General features: G+C 44.2%; 1 protein-coding gene across 1 annotated transcript in view; it reads right to left on the reverse strand.

The window, feature by feature from the left end:
* PLCL1 (phospholipase C-like 1) overlaps nt 1-22,848 on the reverse strand; it is a 40,846-nt gene that overhangs the window by 8,945 nt on the left and 9,053 nt on the right. The window contains exons 3-4 of the mRNA XM_010022574.1: nt 17,043-17,118; nt 13,265-13,374 (exon numbers count right to left, since the gene is read on the reverse strand). Coding sequence (XP_010020876.1) covers nt 13,265-13,374; nt 17,043-17,118 — 186 coding nt within the window. The remainder of the gene's footprint in view (nt 1-13,264; nt 13,375-17,042; nt 17,119-22,848) is intronic.

The following is a 22,848-nucleotide window of genomic DNA, read 5'->3' on the forward strand; positions in this document are numbered from 1 at the left end:
AATGGGAAAGGGTTTACCAGTCGTCCCTGAGCTGATTCTGGTTTGACTGAAGCCAACAGGCACCTGTGCTGGTTTGGAGGTTTTTTGCAGGGAGGGACTGTTAGAATTGATGCAGCACAAACACTCACTGCTCTCCTCAGACTAGTGCTTAGGACAACAGCTAAAAATAATACCTGCAGCTGTGCTTAATGCTAACTGAGATAATCTAATCAGGATGAAATGAAATTACACCAGTCAGAGCACTGCATTTCTGGACAGGTAACAGAGCATACTCATGCAGTTCTTCTTCCTGCCTACAGCTCCTTAACGCTCTCCTTGTCTCTGAGTAACCATCTGGCAGAGACACTAATTTCTTAGCATCTATATGGTTTGCAAATCCTCCTGCTGCAGTGGCTCTGGCAAACATCACCAGCTGACTGGGGCGCAGGCAGAAGCCACCCGAGCTCCCCATGCCTACTCCCCAAGAGAGGACATGACACCCCTCTGGTTTGGCTGCTCTCCTTGCTCATGCGAGATGCTAAGGGCAGTCAGTTTCCAACCTGTTCATAAGCAGCACATACCAGAAACAACTTTATGCTAATGCAGGAAGCTTTAAGATGAGACCAAAACCTCCAAATCACACGAAAGGTTAAGTGAAGAAAGAATAAAATGGCACAAACAGCTGTCTAACTGCTAGGAGGGAACAGGTATTTAGAAGATCCCTAAGCAAATGCTCTTATCCACCTCATCCCTGTCGGCTGGGACATTCCCTGTGCAGGGACCAGACCCGACATCCCGGTCCCCTGAAATCAAAGATGGGTTTGCTGGTGGGACTGGTCAGCAAGCTCAGTAAAAGCAGATCTGAGCCACCTACTCTGCTTGCATGCCCCCAGCCAGAGGTCAAAGAGGGTCCTGTAGGCACAGCGGCCGTGGGCCACACACACTAACACGGCTTGGTTTCCTTGGGAGAATCCCAGCCTTGCCATCCCAGTGCAGATGTGAAGCCAAATACAACCAGGAGTGGGTATTTATTTCTGCAAGCAGCACACTGACACAGCACACAGAGAGCTACCAAAACAAAGCATCTGGGAGCAGAGTAGAAGATTTAGAGGGGTCAGAAACACGCATGGCTGGATGTGAGAACCCTCCATGAAGGATGGGAATGGAGAGACAAAGCAAACCAAGAGAGCCAAGCACAAAAATAAGCAGTGCAGGACAGAGACCTGAATGTAATAGTCATTTACACATTCACTGCCCCAAAATGTCAATGAGGGAGATGGAACAAGCATAATTTCCAGCTCATTATGATGCCATGCCACAGACAATAAAAGGCTTTTTGGCAAAACTGAACTCAATTTTTAAGCCTGATGGAGAGCTGTAGTAATACCTCCACAGTTACTGGTGAGCGTTGGAAAGGATGAAAGGCTATGAACATGTCTTTTTAGTCTGCTCTCTCACGTTCATAGCCTACCTGACACAAGCAAAGCCATCTTTTTCTTTTTGTGGTCTGAAAATAAACAGCAGCTGCCACAAGCAGCAGAATCGCTGGTTTTGATTCAGCATTCCTCCCCAGATGGATCCTACCTGTAGCTAGGGAAATGACCCATAGGAAAGGGTCCTTTGCCTCCTGCAGGGTTCATTACCTGGTACTCGATTTCAACTGACCCAGGTAAAAGAAGACTGTAGCTGTCAAGGATACAATATACAGTTTCTCATTCTGTTGTTCATACGTACAAGCACTTGGGCCTCTAATTTCCCTAGCTCCTGTGCAAACCTTTGGGAACACCTGCCACATTTAGGGGTTCTGGGATCTACCAGGGTTGCTGAGAAAGAACAACGACAAAGCAAATGCCTGGTCTCACTGAGCACATGCAACTTCCACTTAATGCAGTTTGTGGCTTTTGACTAACTGTCCAAGCCCTCCCTGCAGATCCATATTGCCAATAATCATATATGTGAACACAGAAGTCTTTACTCTGCACTCTTTAATTAACATATCATATATGTTAACACAAGTCTTTACTCCTCTCCTGCTGGTGGCCCCAGACTACAAAAATGAATCAATACCTCCATTGGTTAAACAGTGTTTTACTTTAACCACAGCCCTCGGAATATGTAAGCAGTGTGGGTGAATATTTTCTCTTTTCAGTGTCAGAAGGCAGCGATGGAAGCTGGACTGGCACAATGAAACTGAGAAAGGTCATGCCAGCAAATTGCTACCTGCTGGATTCAGAGTTCAGCTCCCCTGACTCCTGTATTCCTTCCTATACCACAGAAGTCATCAAAGGTCCTGGCTAGCAATGGTGTTATGCGCATCCCAATATGTGGAGAGAGGATTCCTATCTATGTTCAGGAGGGAAAGGGGGAGGACTCAGCACTTATACAGAGAAATGCCCCTAGGTTTCAGAAAAGCACAAGGGCCAGGCATCATTCAGTCATAAAGCATGTTACCAGATTTGACTGAGGCCACTGACAGTGCCAGGGAAAACCCAAACACCATCTCAGCAACAGCAGAGGAGGAAGTTTCAACGGAGCAACCGGCAGCTTTCATCACCTCCTGAGCTCCCCCAGGGAATTAGCTTAAATTAGATGCCCGTTCACAGTTATTAGACACTCCTCACAGGGAGCAAGGTTTTGTAGATGCTGGCACATAACTCACATAAGAAAAGGGGCAGTCAAATTCCATCATTTATAAGCGCTGGAAAACTGTATGTGATCCACTGACAGTAGCTGTAATGAACTCAAAATATACCACAAAGGTAATTTTTAGAAGACATTAATCGTCTTGGCACACACCAAAGCTGACATTCAAACATAACCATTTCAGACTAGCACCAGTTTACAGCTCCCAGATATCGGCACAATCCAGATTTAACAATAAGCAAATGCAGAAGAAAAAAACAGTGTACAAGCAACCCTCTTTCAATTTTCCCACCATGTACTAATCTGTATCCTGGTCTCTTCCCAATACTCAACAGCTCTACACAAATCCAGAAAAAACGCCTGTGGAGGGAGGCTTCAGGCAGCAACTTCCCCTTCCTCTGTCCTGACACAGACAACCTAGAAATGGAGCCCTTCACTCAGACATACTCTCCTTTGTATGACAGTAACACACACACAGGCTACCGAAAGGAGAAGCTCCCGGTGGCACAAAGACCTGTGCCTGAATGAACTGGGGGATTAACAACGTAAGAACATGCTGTTTTGGGTGCAACTCCTCCCAGAGGCTGTGGGTTACCCTGCCTCGGGCAGGGTGCTGAGCTAACACACATGGAGCTTCACATTTGGAGGAAAACAGAGGGAGTTTTCTCCACTGCATTTCGTTAGCCCTGAAGCAATCACAGCTCAGCCAGATCTTTACCAGGACACAGAATGTTGATTCACAAGCACGCTCTTCAACAGTTTAAAACAGAAGGAAGACAAAACACCCTGGCAGGCACCATCAGTGTCATCTCTACGTGGGTCAGAAGCGGCAGCATGTGCTAGCTGGGGAGGGATGAGATGAGCACAGCAAAAGCAAATCCTAGGTTGTAAAGCGAATTTACTAAATAATGGAGATTAAAATACAACTGAAATGATTTAAAAATGAAACGTGTCTTTTCAATAATAAATAACCATGCAACTGAATCTCTCTTTTCATGTATTATTTAAGAGACAATCCTCCAACCTGCATAAAGAGATAACTGGAGTTTTCTAAGCAATAGTCCCCGAGTCCAAGAAAAAACATCCATTTTGTGTGTCTGGGCACATGAGAAATACCACACTGTTCAACTGACCACCCTGGAACAACATCAACAGTGAACGCAAGGGAGCAAAGGAAAAGACCACCGAGGTCTCCAGTGTCATGAATAATGATCCGTGTGAGGCACCACAGGATGCTGTCACCCTGGGAAGGAAAAGGTCTCTCCAAGCCTCTCACTAGAGGCAGACGTTGGGGCTGGAGCACTGCCTGGGGCACAAGCCCAGTGCCACCCCATGGGCTAGGAAAGGACCTGGAGGAACAGCTTCCACCCCTCTGGCACACTGCATGCCTGCTTGAGCAGGGCTGGCAGCTCAGCTTAGGTTCTAATGCAAGCTTTAACACCTCACAGAGGCAGCTGCTCATTTTCTTTCTTTGTTAGTACAGCCATTGACAGATAAAAGCAAGAAATGTGTGAATTTCTGCTGAAACTTATACTTTCATTACAGCCCTTTTAATTCCTCTGAATGAGGTCATGTTGTCAGACTGGCACAAACAAGATTCCCAACTTCCATGTCTTCCAGGTTGTGTTAATTAACTCCACTGCTGGGTACGGCAGTCTTTGATATCTGTGTCTCAGATGAAAATGTCACCGTTGCAGGGGAGGGGACGGTGGCAGTAGTTGCTGAAGTTCCTATGCCACTTCTAGTTCCTGCCTTCACTGTCTCCTCCTTTAAGGGATGGGAGATGACACTGACCCAGTTTTCACTGGGAACCACCTACAAGTATTATTCCATTCAGTCATCTTTCTGCTCCCCAACACCCTCCCCACAGTACTACCCATTTTCCAGCTCAGTTCTGCACAGGCACACATGCAGGAGTAGCTCCTTTTCCTCAAAGGATGAGTACCTTCAAGGAACTTGTAATCCTACCTGCTGACTTTTCATATAGCCCCTCATAGGTGATAAGAATCTTGTTACTGCTCACAGCAGTATTCATACCCCATCATCTAAACATTATTACTTTTCCAGTTGCATTACCTTTGGACCAGACAACACCCCCTCCAGAGAAGCTGGCCTTCTCACCCATATGCCAAAATACCTGCCAGGTTGCTAGGGAAGAGAGACAACTGCAGCACAGCTGGGGCTCAGGCTGTGATGAGTCTGCCCCATCAGCATGAACACAGCAGTGCCAGATCCCATACAGCTACCCCAAGGTGAAATCGGCATGAATATGGAGTAATAAACTCATAGTGCAAACCACATCACAGGTGAAGACACCTTTAGAGTCATAAGAAGTTTAGTCCAGATCATGGATGGGGAAGAATTAGACACAAGTGTAAGACAAAGAGCGTGGTGGTTCTCCCACTGCTCTAGCCTGATTGAGATGATATGCACAACATAATATGGGGCAACACAGAAGGAAGGGGGATTTGAAGCTGGGGAGAAGAGACAGTAAATCCCGAGGTGACAGTGAGGCACAGAGGGGTAGCTGAGGCAGGACAGCCAACCAAGCAGGGGCTTCACTGCAGCTGCCAGCCTACACAGGGAGAGAGTTAGACATCTATTTTGGCAGACTAGCTCTATTTAAACATCTTGACAAGCCTCAATTTGTGAAGTGATGCTAAAATTGGTTTTCTACACACAGCACCTCAGCATGCCAGCCCTCTACTGGGCTCCAAGCCCATACTGCCAAGGTGGCCTTGGCACAAGGGGTGCCAGGCACAGTGACCCCACATGCTCCTGGCCCTGTCTCACACCACTGTTGCTGCAATGCAGTGTACCTCACCCTGCATGCATGCCGTCGGCTTGGCATCGGATCCATGGCTTTTGGCAATTTGTCACATCACTCTAAAGGCACATCACAAGACTGCTTGCCATCTACCTCTGGCTTATTTTAGTCAAATACAAGGAAAATGGGCTAAGCAAGATATCACTCAAGGCTTTTCATGCCATCTTTCATTTCTCTAATCTGTTCTTTTTGTCCCAAAGTTACCATTATTCTGCACATTTGATGGCCTGTCTCTCCTCCTATGTGTGTGTATATATATATATATATATATATGCATGCATGTTTGCACATGTACAAACCCATCCCAGTGGAACTGAAGAAATAATATTTACATCTGAAATGCAGAGCTTTGGATTGCAGTAAAATAAAGAAATAAATTCAAGGTTTACATCAAAGGAAGGCAGCTCACAGCACTTGTTTTCTGGATGAACTTTGGTGACCCTCCATTTTTAGTCTGTCCTGCACTTGGGTCCCTAAACCCATTGTTGTGAAACACCTACGGGTGCAGAGCCCTGGTATTGAAGGAGTAAGAGAGAAGTGATACAAATGGCAGGGACCCACATTCCGGCTCAGATGACTCTGGCTATCAGCTCCTTCCCCAAGGAAATAACCCCAGTAAATAACTGACTAACACGGGACAAAGACTCTCCTCTTTGTCAGGTCATCCTAGGACTCCACAGAATCATGGAATCAACTAGGTTGGAAAAGATCTTTAAGATCATCAAGTCCATGCCTTAACGTATCGCTTGAGAAACTCACAGTATCATGAAGGAGCAGGAGCTGTGAACCCTGGCAATCACTGCTCTCCCTTCCCCCAGCAGTCCCCCCTACAGCATTTGTTATTTGCAGATTTAAGATTGCCTGGGTAGCCTTCATGTATATTTTAAACACACATGAATATTTAATTTGCTCTAAATCCAATTCATGTCTTGAAATTTTCCTTGGCCAAGAAAACAGAGACCTTGTCAGGAACACCATTAGGGCTTCAAAAACACTCGCAGGGAGCAGACAGGTACCCACTGAGGCCCTGCTGTACTTGTTTGAGACTTCTCACTACATCCTCCCCGGAGCAATGCTCAGGCAGCATGGCTGACAGCCAAGGAGAACAGGATATTCCAGTTGATTAACTAGTACTGCTGAGAGACTGGGATTACACTCTTTTTACACTGATATACACTGTTGAAGTAACTTGAGAAGTTCCCATCACCAGATTCAACTGACAAAATCCACCAAGACTAAGTGTCTTTTAAAGAGCTCTGGTTCCTGCCTTTGGGCTTGGGCAAGAAAGGCAAAAGCCAGTGCTGTGAGCAGTGTGGGGCAGAGCTCCAGGAGGCATTTGCCAACCAAATCAGCAGTGAACAGCACTCTGCTACAGAATCATAGAACAGTTTAGGTTGGAAGAGACCTTCAAAGGTCATCTGGTCCATTGTCATCTAGTCCAACCCCCCTGCAATGAGCACGTACAAGAAGGATCCACCTAGCCAGTATTTACACGTTTTTGTTCCCTTGGTTTACAAAATACACTAATCAGAACAGCTTTGCATGTGAATCTCATGCTTTTACCTCCTTATCTTGTAACTCAATATCATTTAAAGGACTCTAAATACCCCTGTCTCAGAAAAACCATGAAACATGGGCCCATAGTTAGACATAGACAGCTCCGTGACACAGCCTGAAAGCCAGGAACACACCTTTGCCCTCCAAAGGAATTTGGAAGCTAGGACTCTCCATCACACTCACTACTGCATTCAGAGTATGACAAGAGCCCAGGAACAAGTGGCACTCCGATGCCTCTCCTCCAGACTCTTCACACACGCAGTAAGAAACAACCTAAACCTATCTCCTTCCTCACCTTTCCCTCTACTTTTAAATAACCCGCTTCAAGCTAAGCAGGTTGGTATTTACAAGACTAAATGTATGTTGACCTTGTTGGACTGTTTCACCTTCTCTTCAGCAGTCTCTCAGAAAGCCAGCAGTTTTGTGTTATTTTTTAGGTTTTTTTGTCCCTCAGTTGATGTGTAAGAGACCAACCTGATCTAATAACTAGGTGAGTAATTAGAGAAGCTCTGCATTTCCTCATATGCCTGTAAAGTCTGTCCCTCAATTGCAGACTGACTGGCTCAGCCAGTCTCCGCTGTAGCTGAGCTGGTCTTGAAGGCAGCAGAGCCTTCAAAAGCCACCAAGGCACACAGTCTGGAGAGGTTTAAAAGTGAGAAACACCACTCTGAACTGCACAAAGGAAATGCAAACAATGTGGGAACTAGACACCAGGAGAGACATTTAGCATCTCAGGAAGAAGAGCCTTTGGGGTAACCACATTCAAAACATTTATCTAGGGAGATCTGGAAACAAGTAGACATGGAATAATACAGCGAGCCCTGGATTTAAAGGCCAGCATGAAGTCTCCATGCCTCACAAACCACTCCTGCCTACTGCTCTTGCTGGACTATTACTGTCAAAAGACAACAGCAAATCACAAGAATTTGTTGCTAAGATGCTATGGCTTATATTTCATCTATATTTGCAGTTTCACAAATTGAGCACCAATGTGCATATGTCTGCAGAGATATGCTGGGAAAAGGAGGGACATAATATATGTGGAATTTTTCCAGGAGGCAGGGGAAGCCTAACTAACACTTATAGGGCAAGAAATAAATGGTACACGGAGTGCAGCAGCTTTACAGGGGATTGTGAATTCATCATGCTCTCACTTAACATCTAGATAGTGCAAATTGTCATGCAAATCCTTTGGCAGCAATTATATGACATGCAGTAGAATATGTTGTTACTGTTGTGCTTAATTACATGAAATGTCCCTAAGATTCTGCCATGCTGCTTTGTTGTCCACCCTGTAGCACACAAAGGAGCGAAGCCATGGTTCTTGCCTAACTGCAGGAAAAAGGATTGATGTGAAAGGACCCAAATAAATCTTACTTACATGATGGTTTTAGAGTATTGTAGAGTATCCATTAAAAACACTCCCATAGTGCACTATAATAATCCTTAATGTAAGGCTGTGAATGGACCTAGTTCCTCCAAAGATCAGTGGAAACTCTCTGTGGCATCATTGTGCACAAAGTGCTTTAGAATAACAGTCACTGTCCAAGGATCACCTGCTCCAAGCTCAGGAGTGTTGTGTCCCAACATGGTAACGTGCTGCTTTTCTTCCTAGAGAAAAACGATACCTTGTAGTGATGCTAAATTCATCTCAGTTTAGGTGAAGCCAGAGAGCCTGTATGTACATCTTTCAGAAATCTGGCTTTTTTCTCTTCAAATAGCCTCAAAGTGTGCATCTGAGGCTCTGCCACCCAAGTGAGATGTCTGGATCTTGCAGGTCTCCCAAGTGACTGAAGTACGATTGTCACAAATGAGTGTGATGAAGAAACAGGTCATTTGTGGCAATCATGCTCCAAAAGCTCTCTTTATGCACAGTTCTGCTGCATAAAACCACTTACACCAGAGCTAGCACTGATCCCACCTACATAGTAAAATCGCGGATTTCTCCCCCAAAGAGTGAACTGCATTAGCAATTTAATAATTGTGTGCCTCCTGCATTCAAAAACCTCTTTCTAAATCCAATCAGCATTAATTTAAATGCAGGATAATTAGCAGATACACTCATGGATGGGTGCTGAAATGATCCCTGAAAATTTAACCACTTGATGTCTTGTAGTGTGCATTAACTGTTGGAGTCCTAGTAAGAGAGATCACACATGCAGCAGAGGTGAAATCTTATCATGGGCAGCAAAAAAAGAGATTTAACACCCCCCACCATGAACACATTTTAAAGCCAAGATTAGATTTCAACATTTGGGTGTCTGAGTCTAGAAGAAATTGGTAGAAGACTGAAACAGTAAATGTCACTTTGTCTTTCCCATGTTTTGTCTATAAATAAGTCAGCATGTTGGTATATTAACTATTTATATATTTACCATCAACATGCAGGCAAGTATCTGGTGGTACTATTCCTAGACTTTGTATGGGCTGATCCATCAAAGCACAGATAGCCCAGGAAAACATGTCTGCAGACAGACAAAGCATGCCCATGTGAGAGCAGATAAGTCGAAACCACAGTCAACACACTCAAACTTTGCTTGGCTTACTTGCCAGGCTCTTGGGACTCAGATGAATTCCAACTTCTTTGCCTGAATAAACACCTCCTGGAGCCCATGACAGTTTTGCCTCAGCAGGGAGAGCAGTTTTGCAGGCAACAACTTTTTTTGCTCCAAACATTCTCAAAAACTCATAAAGCAGTTGTTAAATCAGTGGTTGCACATGATAGATGCTGAGAGTGTCTCAGTTCCTGGATAACCCTTGGTACTAGATCCTGTGGGAGAGGCACATGGAGCAGGCAGAACAGCCCAAGGAGAGGCAGCAGCCTGCACTGTCGCATGCTGAGAGGGCTTGGAGCAGACCCGAGCTGGCCCTGCTTTCTCATCTCTCATATGTAAGTGAGCGTACCTCACCTGAAAGCCACCTAGTGCGCTACGGTGGCACTGAGTGCAAGGGGTTATGTCCCAGCTCTCAGAAGAATTCGTTAGCTCAAGGCCAGAACTGTCCTAATGAGGCTTCTCAGCTTCTGCCTCACTCAGCCTGGCATCCTGCTCTCCAAGTGCAGGCAGGAGCAGCTCGTGCCTGCCTGTGAGAGTGCCACTCGTGCCAGAGAGGAGGTGACCTCGCTAGGCGAAGGGGGGAGGAACACCAGCATGTGGGGAGAAACAAGCACCACCCATGCACCCACGTGAGACCCTCCACCCAGGGAATGGACAGTCACCTGTTTTAAAAACAAGAAACATTTCATAACAATGAATCATGAACTTCTGCAGCAAAAGAAGTTCAGACCAGAATGGTTACCTTGGCCAAGCCGAGCAATTCTGCATGCCCATCAAGATGAAATGAACGGTTACTAACACTGTGGTCCCTGGGAAGTGGTAAACACAGATTTTCCTTTGCTACCTTTGCAATTACACTTAACTAAATACAGAAAGGAAAACAGAGGCACAGAGATGGTGCTGCGTGGAAATAAAAATGAAAACGAGACTAAATTTGGGATCATACCTGTAATGTTGCTGTGAGAATATGATTCTTCTGTCCCATGTACTTATGTTGTGCCGCTCAATATTACTGTATCACTTTACAGGGGATCAGTATTTTACACAACATGGGACCAAATAGGAAGATGTGACATGTTAAAAATAAGCATCAATATCGAAGTTGACTTCTTAGACTGTTCCCAAGTTAGAATGGCTGCATTCTTACTAACATTTTTATGTTCTGGCAAACACTTTGTCCTTAAAGCGGGTATTACTAATATATAATTAATTTTCTATAAACCAAGGAAGAAAATGATGTATTATTTTGATTCATTCTCACTAAGTACCTCTTAAAAGTACTCCAGGGCATTTTTAAACATGAAGAATGCCCATAGCTATGATTTTTATAAAATATACTTTAATCTCGCACTCTGCAAGTAATTAATGATTTTGCCAGTAGCAATTTCTTATTGCATCTCCTCTTTGTACTCAAAGTGTACCTACTGCAATGAGTCTTTATAAAGAAATATGCCTTGGCTTCGCTAGCCTAGGAAAGGGCTATTAATCATCTCACAGGCACAAGTATGATATAATACCTGCTATCGCTCATGGGCACCTCACACAAACTGACTACTGCTGCACAATATAATTGCCTCCAACAACCTGGAGCACACAAAGAGGCTTTCTCCTGTTGGTGTTGTGCCATTCATTCACTTCATCTACTGTAAAGCAGCTGATGCATTTGCAAGATGTTATGGGCTATTTTTTTCTTGTCTTACATCACTACACCAGCATATAGTGAAACCTATTTGTAGTGACCACCCTGACCCTAGACATACAGAGGACACGGGTGGCTTGAGTGGGGCAGGGTGGTTGGTCTCACCTCAACGAATCCTTCTGGGGAGCTCTCACCAGCGCAGAGGGAAGAGTCAGTGCCAAACATGAGATGTAGCAACGACTGATGGTCTCATATCAGACACCTGAATAACCACATTCCCAGTTTTCTATTGTCATTACTCAGTTGGACTTCAGTCAGAACGAAAAAGTGTTTCATTTGCATTTACACCCATGGGTAGTTGCCACAAACTCTGTTAATATTTTATTATGTGAGAAAGGAATTATGTAGCTTAGACATGAAACAAGTCAGTTATTCCTTGTCCTCGACTAGATGTTTGAAATGCTCTTCAATAGATTGACAATCTGTGCTAGTCAGCAATTATTTTTCAAGGAAAACATTTCTCTAATACCCTACTTATACCTTCATTAATCATGGGTCACCCTCAGAGGTGTGAACATCTTATTTGATGAACAGCTAAAAATGGAAAAGTTTAGAGCAACCCCGACCGTGTTTAGAGCAACTCTGAGCGCGAGGCATTTATTTTACCTAAGGGTACTCAGATGAATGTTCAGAACTGCCTAGTGCTTTGGGTTTTGGGGGGATTTTTTGGTCCTCTTTAGCTACTTGCCTCAATTATGCTGTGTGGAATAGGTCAGTCCCTTCCATTACATTTGAATTGGTTGCCTTTTCTCTACTCAGAGGTCCTATTAACTGAGCCTATACTGACTCTATTACCCGCTTTCCTTCTCTCTCATGGTGAATCAAGGTACACAAGGGATCACAGGTGCCTCCGGGTCTTTTCTAAACCTCCTCTGCTACCATCAAGCCTCTCCCACCCATTTTTTACCCTTTAGCCTATCTGTTCCAAACACCTTTTTCCCCTCTCCTGCTCAGGACCTGTTAGTGTTCCTTCCAGCTCCATGAAGCTGAAGCATGCACCTCCTATGACTCTTCCTACCACTGCTGCATGTTACATTTAGGTGTACACTTGATGAGGAGCTTTGTAAAAATTCCCTCTCATCAGCTGGCTTGTCCTGGGGTGCCAGCTAAGGAAAGGCACTGCGGGGTCATAGGAAGATGCTGTCAGACAGGGAAACCTGCTTAATGGGAGCTGAAGGGAAGGAGCGGCAGAGAGAGAGGGTGGAAATCAAAGTGTGATCTGTCAGAGCAAGGTGGGAAATGAGGCTGTGAAAGAAGGCGTGAGCTGAATGCTAACAACCTGAATGCTTGGCTCAGGTCCTCTGCTTGCTGCCTGCTGTGGCTGCACCAGATCCTCTCCTCCTTCCATCTTTGGCTGTCCCTGTGTAACTTCACCCAGGCTCAGCCATCCAGCTCCCATGACAATTTGTGGCTGGTTGGTGCTGACCCAGTACCTAAAGCCTGGTGAGTTATGTGATCACTGTGCAGTGTGTCACTGCACAGCTACGATGGAGAGATGAAAATCCCTTTTTAGCTGTTTGGATAGTGCCCCAGTTTTGAGACATAACCCTGACATTTCTGCAGGATCTACAGTATTCCTTGTGTTTTTTCATGGCAGCACCCCACACCCCTTCTCCATCCCTTCCCAAAGTGATGCTCTAGTTCTCATTTTACAGAACAAGTATCTGAGACACCGTGACCTCAGACGGGTCATGTTCAGGGTGCATGGGGCAGAACGGACAACCAAAACCAGGTGTCTGAGCATGGAAACCACAACCTATTTTTCCTCTTTTGACTAGTCTTAGATAAATACCCCTTCACAGCTTCCAAACCAGTATATCTAATTACATACATATTTGATAAATATCAGTAATTGGGGGTAATGTCTGTAAATGCATATACATCCCATTAAAAAAATAAAATGTTGCTACAGTATCAGCAAAAGAGTACAAATAGATGAGCTAAAAGAGCAAAGGTTTGCTTATAAAGCTAACAAGAACACAAGGTGGTGCTTTCTGTGCTTACCTTGAGTACTGTGATATTCCATGCAAAACTCTCAATGGCTTTGCTTAATTTTCTTCCTTTCAAACCTTCCTTTGTCCCAAGGTTATGGAGCTCGTCGTGGAATTCCATGCCTAAAAACACAGATTGCTATGTCACCCAGTGCACGATTGATTTTCCCTATGAAATGTTCAGTGAGCATTTCAGTCTTGCAGCTGGTACTTTCTACAACCTCTTTCTGTTTCAGCCCCTTCCCTGTTATGACTCCATCCTGAAGAGCATCTTCCAGACTAAAAAGGTCATGCTCAACCTTGTGGTTGTGCTTCCACTTTGCATGTAATTCTCCACTGCTGGGGTCCCACACAGGCGTGTGCCTGGTCCCCACACAAACACAGCTCCAGCACTTCTCCTTGCAGTCTGCATTGCTGGTAATACTGCAACAAAAGGCAACCACCATCCCTCTCCTTGAGCAGATGATTTTGTACCTCAGAAGGTAGTTTGACAGACAAGGAAGGTACCTGCTCAGCACAGCAAATACAGACTCAAATGCAGGGCTCCTCATTAATCTTAATCGCAGTCATACAGAAAAGCTCTTGTATTTCATGTTGATAAATTATGTTGGGATTGCACACCACTAATCACTGGATTGCTATTCTCGCAGCCTGGAGAACTGACACTTCCAACCGCAGCCCTGGGAATTGTTACATTTCATTGCTAATTTCTGTGGCAAATATCTGCAAATCTGCTGCTGGATACAAGAATTCAGGGAATCTGGGAGCAGATTAAAAACCTAACGAGCCCAATTAGCCCACCAGTTCCACAAGATTTGCACAGTGTATGCAAACATTTCCCTGAGTCTGGTATGGATTAAGAGACAAAATAGAGAGAGAGCTTCTTGTCCCTTAATTTGTACCTTAAGAAAGCCAAATTGGCACTAAAATCACTCCAAAACATCTGAAGCCCATCCCAGTTTGCTCCTGGCTGAGTAAACCAACCGCATCTCCAGTTGTTTCACAGCTTTCCCCTAACATTTTGAGGCAAATGTCACTTGCAATTTGAGCTTCATTGAAACTACACCAGAGAAGCGCCCATCGAGAGAACACCTGCACAGAGTAGACACAGAGGGCTCTGTCTTGCATCGCTGAAGGAGTCAGTCCTTTGACAGCCCAAGGCAGGCTTGCACTCAGCACAGCTTACCCAAAGCACTCCTGGAAGACTAACGATAGGTTTCTTCTTGCCTTGCAGCAACTCCAGGAGCTCGGTAACACTGAGGCAGTTCAACCCTACACATGACAGAATTTCTCTGTTGTTTTCTGCAGGTTTTGCCTGTCAGGGGTAACAGAGATCCTGTAGCACTTCCTTGGGGAAACAGCCTAAGTAACTGCAGACCAAGCAATATTCCCATGCAGGTGTTCCTCACATCAACTGACTTACAAATCATTTCACTAAGTGAAAGAAGACTTCCAAATTACTTACTTTGTCCTGCAAAAAAAATAGGAAGGCTCATGGTGCTCAGCTCCGTGTGGTGAGCCCTGCCTTTATGCAGCATCCTTTTAGTTATCTTTCCCTCTGGACCTCTTTACCTGACCTATAAGTTGGAGACAGTGCTGCCCCGGAGGGAGAAGCCACAAACATTTGTTAGGCTGCAGATCAGGGCACCAATAAAAACACCCTCTGAGCGGCTGCTGACCACTGTGCATTGAGCTGAGACTGCACATGAAAAAAACCCATCAAAACCAGCCACCTGAGAAGCCCTCTGAGGGATGAGCAGACCCTGTGGCACAGGGAATCTGGATCAAAACTGGCTGTGATGTGAAGCAGAGATCTGGTGGGAACACATGTCCAAAGGGAGCAGGACTGGGCTGAGGTGAACGACAATTTCACAGACAATTGCACCTCTGAAACCTCTGAATCTTGAGTGCTTCATCTTGCCACATTGAGAATGATATTTAACAATTTGCCTGGGTAACATTTGCAATAAACTAACTGGCAATTGAGCGTGGTGAGGGATCCTCTCTCGCCTGTTCCTTTCCTCTGTATAAATCCTGAGGCTTCAGAAGAGTACTTCACATCTCTCCAGCCTTCTTCTCAATCAGAAACAGTATTTTAAGGCTAACAAAGCAAAATAAATGAAAATACAAGTAGATACAGCAGCAAAGAGAACAAGCTTGAGAACTTAATCTTTTTGCCAGGGAAGGAAGGAGGGGGGAACTGCAGGGAACTCTGGACATCAGTGTGGTGGCATGGTCCTGTGTCATGTTCTCCCCACTCATCTCCAGACCCCTGCTCACAAAGATACCAGTGCCAGGCAAGTATTGTGGGTTCTTCTCTCCACGCACAGAGCAGGGTGGGCAGAAAGATGGCTGATGGCGCTGAGGGTCTGCATCATTTAGTGCAAAGTATTGCTTTTAAATTATATCCTCAAGAAAGAGCTCCTGGTGCTGTATGTTCCTGTCACTGTCCCATTCCTAAGCCCTCTGGACCTGATGAAGGCTTTGGCTGAGGACGTTTATGCTGCTTATGCAGATACACAGAAGTCAAAGCATGACACAAGATGAGGCCCATGAAAGCCAGCAAGACGTAACTGCTTGACTCTCCTCCCTTTGCTACCACAGTGCCAGCATGGCTCCAGAGCTCTGCATTTCAAAGGGCAAGGACTAGGTTCCACCCTGCTCTTGCACCACATTAAAATCAGTTAAATGCTGTTGTTGAAACCATTTCCAAATTTCCTCTAATTAAAAAGCTGAATTAAAAGATTTACTACAAAACATCAGCTTCATTCATTATTTACATTTATAGAAGCAAATGGCTGTAGCCCGCGTCACTTGCCAAATCCAAAAATGCCCATCAGAAACAATAGTATTTATGATTGTTGTGGTCCCAGAAGATTATGGCTAAGAATGCAAATTAAATACAGTAGCAAGTGTTTGCATTACTGACCTTCAAGGCTTGCTGCAGGATAGGAAAGTGCAGCTGTACAGATAAATGAACTGAAAACAGATTTCATTTATGCAGTGTAAACCCCTAGTAGAAATACACAGTGTTTATTTATTCAGCATGGTTTCTGATACATGAAAGCCAATGGACATAGTTGTAGGGAATTGCCACCACCAAATGTGGACTCATCTCTCTAGCAGGACTTATTCTTGTGTATCAGTGGCAACTACAGGAGACGTCCCAGTTCTGAGTCCAGCCTGCTGTCCTGATAAAGACATTAAGTACAATACACCAGCAACATATGATCCACTTTGAGCCTACTTACAGTGGTTTAAGACCATATACCTGATGTACATTAATGTATAGCCACACACACTCACTGTGATGCAATGGGATTATATTGGTATAAGTTTCCAAGGCCTAAAACAAACCTGAACATCAAATGTAAAGGTAGGCAAACAAGCTTGGTCCTGTGAGTTTCAAAACCTGCTGCCTTGTCCATATTTAAGAGAATAATTGTGACAGAGAATGGAGCTCAGTAAAGGCAGCTTGCTTTCTCACTCCCTCTTGTTAACTGAATGCCTTTCTAGTTCATTTGACTAATTTAAATGCTGTCAGACATTTCAGAGCTGTAGAGCAGATGGAGAAATAGCTTTTAAGGTGAAAGCTGAGGATTTTTTCCTGATCCCATGCCTGCATTGCTACTAGAGGATGAGCCTTCAGCAGGGTGGATTCTGCCAGAGAAAGACCAGGATGCTGTCTGAAATACCAGGTGAAAGATGTTGCATTAGTCACAAACTGTAAGTAAATTATGGCACATCATTTCCCACCTCCCATCCAGAACTGCACAGTAAAGAAGGATTACCTGCTTTCTGGCACTGAACAATCTTGTCATGAGTGATGTCTGCTGTCTCAATGAGAACCTTGCTCTCTTGAATCATCTGTCACAAAATAAAAGGGGAAAAAAGCAGCATTACGAGGGGTTTCTGCAACATCTCCTCCACAGAAAAGTACAAAGGTTCAAACTGTAAGCAACACTATAAAGATTGGATCATTCCTTCATATCAGGGCTCCCAGATCTGTATCAAGCGAAGTGACAGTTGCTCAGGAAATGTTTTATGTTTTGCCCCAGAAGCTAAGGAACAGCTGGTTTACATCAGTGAGACACCAATGCAAGTAACATGAAGGAAACACACATGATTTCACAGGAAAGCAGAGTTAGCAGACAAACAAAATTCATTTTAAGTGAATCTGAGCTCTAATTAGTACATTTCTTGAAACAAAAGGAGAAATAAGTATAGTCCTTGACATAAATGGTTATGGAAAATGTTACCAAGTTATGAATAGAGCTGATTTCAAGAGGTACTTAAGCCCGTGCTGAACTCCATGCACTACAGCAGTGCATTCAGGTACAGGAGTTTCTCTTTGGAGAAATTCAGATCCAAATCCTGTCCTGTCCTCAACATTTCTGTTGAAATTGAAAAGAAAGAAAAACTAAACCCAGAACAGGCCTACTCACAAATTTCAAGAGACATCCCTATTCATGCATCTTCCTAGAGTAGCCCACAAACAGCAAACAGATGAAGGGTCTGTTACATGGCAAGTTTCCTGAGCTTTCCTGCTTGCAAATGCTATTCTCCTTCGATGGTAACAAGCCTTCCAAAAACCTTCAGAAGCCCAGGCCTGCAAGCAAATTGTTCCAATGCTATCTTCTGCAAAACTGCAAAAGGTGGCACATTCCAGAAGGCAAGAACATGCTGTATAACAAACTACGCCTGAGAATAATCCCAGTCTCCTGGGACATATGTTACGAACCCCAATCAAATCCAAGCAGCACGAGAGCAGTGTCAATTAGAAATGAAGGAAACTGAATACTGCCTAATGTTACATCCTGAAACTGCAGAAGCTCTGCCAAAACGCTACAACTGCTAAAAGCCTTTCTACTTTCAAACACATTAAATATGAAAACACAACCAGTAGTGGAAGACAGTCTTAAATTAACACCTGCAAATTAGCATATCTTATTGTTTTAATTAGGTACTAGGGAGGAGAGATGCTGCCACTTGTCACACCCGAACTTCCAAATTCTGGAGAAATTCAGATCCAAATTTTGCTCCTCATGCCATCTTCATCTCCAACTAAACCTGTTAAGACGGCATTTAAAAATACCTATGCCTTTGTTTTGACAGAAACAAGAACATGAGAAAAACAAAATCCATTACCAGCTTCACAGAGAGAAAAAAGCCTGATACATCTACAGGGTACACAATCGTTTTTTTAGCAGAACATGCCCAGTGGGTATGCCTGAGATTGAAATTACTTTCAATAGTATCATTTGCCTTTTATTCTTATTACTTGCTTGTTCATGCATCATGTTGATTTTTTTGTCTTTGATATCTTTGCTTGTCATCTAGAAAGAAATTACAATCTCTACGCACCGTCTGGCTTTTCTGTACCACAGCACACAGTCATTTTGTGCTGAAGGAGCTGTTTAGACACCAACTGCAAATGCTAAAGTTGGTCTGAACAGTAAAGACCTGAAAAAACCTGCAAGTCACTACAGAGGCAGCCAGAAGACAAATGTGCATCTCTCCCACATGCAGCCTATGAACCAGTGCTCACTCTGCCTGGTCCAGCCAGGCGCTGGCACCATGGCTTCTGCATCCCATGCACCCATCACACTGAGCTTGCCCCTCCTTGGGTCTGTGTCTGTACTTGCTAGCCAGCAGCAAGGTTTTGCCCAGCGAGGTCAGTGCAGCTAAGCTAGGACAGGAAACCCAAAGTGCCTGACTTTCCTGTGCTCAGATCTCTGAAGTGGAACTTGACTTTTGGGAGTTTTATATATATATATTTATATACGTATATGTATATATATATATGGACACAGGAAATCATCCTACGACACACAAAAAAATAGCAAGTTTGAGAATGATGCAATTTGGTAATCTAAATTTGACCATATCTTCCTCCAACTACTGGACCCACTCCCAGGAGTTCCTGGCATGCCTGTTTTAGCACTCTCGGATATGAAGGTATTACATTCATTTTTTAAGAGAAAAGTGGCAATAGGATGTCAGTTTTCCCTTTCTGCAGAGTAGGTAGAGCAGCCCTCCACTCCTTTGATGCTGACATCAAAGTCTCACTGCTCTCAGCTCAGCAAGAACAATTAAAAACAGTTCATATAGCAGAATTTAACCTGTTCCTGTCTTCTGGCTCAGCAGTAATCTTGACAAAAGTAAGTAACTTTTGCCCCAAGACAAATCCCAAGAGTGGATTCAGAGTTCCTCAGCTCAGTGATTAGGGTTAGGAGATGCCCTTTTAAACTGAAAGAGTATAGATTAAACTGTGGTCTAAAACTGAATGAGTGTAGATTTAGATTAGACATTAGGAAGAAGTTCTTTACTGTGAGGGTGGTAAGAATCTGGCACAGGTTGCCCAGAGAAGTTGTGGATACCCATCCCTGGAAGTGTTCAAGGCCAGGTTGGACGGGGCTTTGCGCAAACCCGGCCTAGTGGAAGGGGTCCTTCACCCTCTGATCATCTTCATGGCTCTCCTCTGGACTCACTCAAGCAGGTCCACATTCCCCTTGTGTGTGGGGCCCTGGAGCTGAACTCAGTACTCCACGTGGGGTCTCACGAGAGCAGAGTAGAGGGACAGAATCACCTCCCTCAACCTGCTGGTCACGCTCCTTTGGATGCAGCCTGGAACATGGTTTGTTTCTGGGCTGCTGCAAGCACACATTGCCAGGTCATGTTGAGCTTCTGGTCAACCAACATGCCCAAATCCTCCTCAGAGCTCCTCTTAACCCATTATCACCCAGCCTGTATTTGTGCTTGGGCTATCACACGACAGACTGAGATTTTCAATCCCAATTTTGCCAGTAATGTTTCAAAATCCACCAACCTGTCTTGAATGTTAAGAGTGAGCTTCTGCTGTTTACAATGTGAATTTCCATGCATCTTTACTCTGGTCAAACCTGCACTGAGCAGCGCTCTCGGGCAGTTGTGTAAGTCCCAGTCATCTGCCAGGAGCCCATCAGGCTGCTGTTTAATGTCAGCTCCCAAAAGGTAACTCACTTCCGTGAGTGACTCAAAGAGCAAGAGACATTCTACTCCCTCAGGAAACTCGCTCCACCAGATTAACTCCTGAACACTGAGCTTCAAGAGATTAACCTCCACGCAACATATACTGAAAAGCAATCTTTGGAGGATGGATGCCGCTATCTGGGTCCACTTGGAGACAATGAGGAAATTTTTAGCAGCTGCTGAAGCTGGCAGGGTTGCTCAGGACGATTTGCATTTCCTATGTCAAAAAGGTGATCAGCTGTATTCAGTGATGTGCATAACGGAGCTACAGGGGAAAAAATGGGACAAAGATAGGAATGAAAGTACACGAGATCCAATTCTGGTACAAGGAGGGACTTTATAAAGCTACCTTGCTGACCAGAGTGTATACTGATTAGAATAAGCAGAAGGGAAAGGAATGAATGGGATAAACTATCACACACCTTGACATCATTTGGGATGCTGCTAATTTCAACATTGGTCCCTGTGTCCCAAGGGCTGAGACCCACAAGGAGGGTGCAGGGTCCCTTCTGCACTCATTTGGCAGATGCTGCAATATCGTACAGCTTTGCAGGAACAAAGGATGGCCCCGCTCCTCCCCTCAGGGGCTGCTGCCACGTTTCCATGGGAGCAGGAACACAAAGACTTTTGCAAGTCCTGGAGGTGCTAACCCTCCTGGAGAAGCTGCAGTGCCAGAAATGCTCTCACAAGTGAATGAGGGGTTGTTCAGACTGACAAAAGATGCACATGGCACGAGTCCCAGAAGTACATGTCATGTTTAATACACTAATGGGAATGAGGAATACAAAGGCTCATCTGCATAGGTTAGGGTTTTTCTGGGAAATAGCTCATTTAATTTAAATATTCTTACACAATGCTTAAAGCAAGAAGCCTAAACTTGATTCATCTTGACCTACCTGAAGCACCCTGTTACAGTCATGCCACTTTCCCACAAAGGCAGGGGAAGCAAGAGCTGGCACAAACCTGACAGCTCTCTCTTGTATATGAGATTCAGAAAGCTGAGCAGACCACGGGCTAGAAACATAACTGACCTTATCACTGAAGTGATAGCGTGCAATATCCAATTCAAAATCCCATTGCTTCACGGAAAGAACAACTCTTTACTTTGCCGCATCTATTATGTGTTAATTACAAAGATAAATAAATTTAAATGAAATTTAAGATATCTTTACACTGAGAACAGTATATTTCTATTCATAAGAAATTAACAGGCTTATTTATTGTCTGTACTAGAGGCAGTTTAATCAGAAGATTAGTACAAACTGGGGGAAAAAAAAAAAGTTATTTCTTTTTACTTTAATGAACTCCTGTGCTAGGAACCAATTTCTTCTTTTCATTAGCAACTATTCTACAGACTGAAAAGGGGAGAGGAAATTAACACAGCAGTCTCACCAAGACAAAAAAAGAAAGGAAAAACTCCTGGTGGCAAATTAAAGCACTGCTCCTGCTAGGAAGATAAATGATACAAAAGGGACAGTTCAAAGAATCCTCTCATAAATATTCCAAAGTTTAGAACAGAAACTGCCTGAACATCAAACGAAAAAGGTGTCTCTTCATGGCCGTTTTTCCCAATCTCTTATGCCTTTCTTCAACAATGAAGAGTTTTGCCTGGGTAAGGAGTACAGCATCGTGCCTCTATTGCTAAAAGAACCCCAACCAACACACACAATCCCTCCCTGCAAACGTGCCACCAAACAAACAAAAAAGGCTACAAAAATACAAGTGATTTGGAAAAACAGCTGAAGTGCAAACTGAACTCATGACCATTCGAACAGGCTTCCCTCTTTAGCAGTGAGCATTTCTTATAGGCAGTTGGGACAAGAAAACAGCCAGGCAATCAATTGTGTGCCAGCAGGTCCTGCAACAAAAGGAAGGATGTGCACGTGGTGCCAGGGCACGGAAAAAAACACTGGCTATCAGTCTGCCTTGTCCCTGTCCCATTATGCTCCAAGCCAGGCTTCTGTATCAGAGCCTTCTCCTCTAACAACCCAGTAAGAGGAAGAGTTATCAGAGATTGTTACATCAGCTAGAAACATCTCAAATACCTTACTGACACAAACTGCAGAAAGAACTGAATAAAATTCACCTTAAATTCCAATTTCATGGTTTTGCTTACAAATATTTCGGGGGAAATATGGTGTCAGAGTGCTGCAGGATGTCATCTGGTGCAGATCCTCTATAAAACAACAGAGGCAGTGGAGGAACAGGGAGAGGCATCATCTTTCAATATGCTTATCTAAAACAGAGTAACTAGAGTACCCGACTGGAACTTCATTCTGTAAGATCTGACCATTTTCAGGTCCTATTTTAGGAGGGCCTAAGGGACATGGGCTATCAGAGAGAGAAACTGTGAGTGGTGGGTAAATGAGAGAATTGAAAGAAGTGGAGAAAGAAACAGAATAATTGCTTTCCCAGTCTATGTCCAATTTTGGACAGAAGACTCTTTAAAACAGATACAAATTCAAGACAATGTCCATGTACTGGACTGTGTTTGACGTCAATGTGTTATGACACTTTCTTGGCAGTGGATGCTCTGCTCTGCAATATCCCTTGTCTTCAGCTGCTCAGAGAATTGTGAAGAACGTT

The sequence above is a fragment of the Nestor notabilis genome, unplaced genomic scaffold (assembly GCF_000696875.1).
Source record: "Nestor notabilis isolate BGI_N333 unplaced genomic scaffold, ASM69687v1 scaffold869, whole genome shotgun sequence".
Classification (NCBI taxonomy): domain Eukaryota; kingdom Metazoa; phylum Chordata; class Aves; order Psittaciformes; family Psittacidae; genus Nestor; species Nestor notabilis.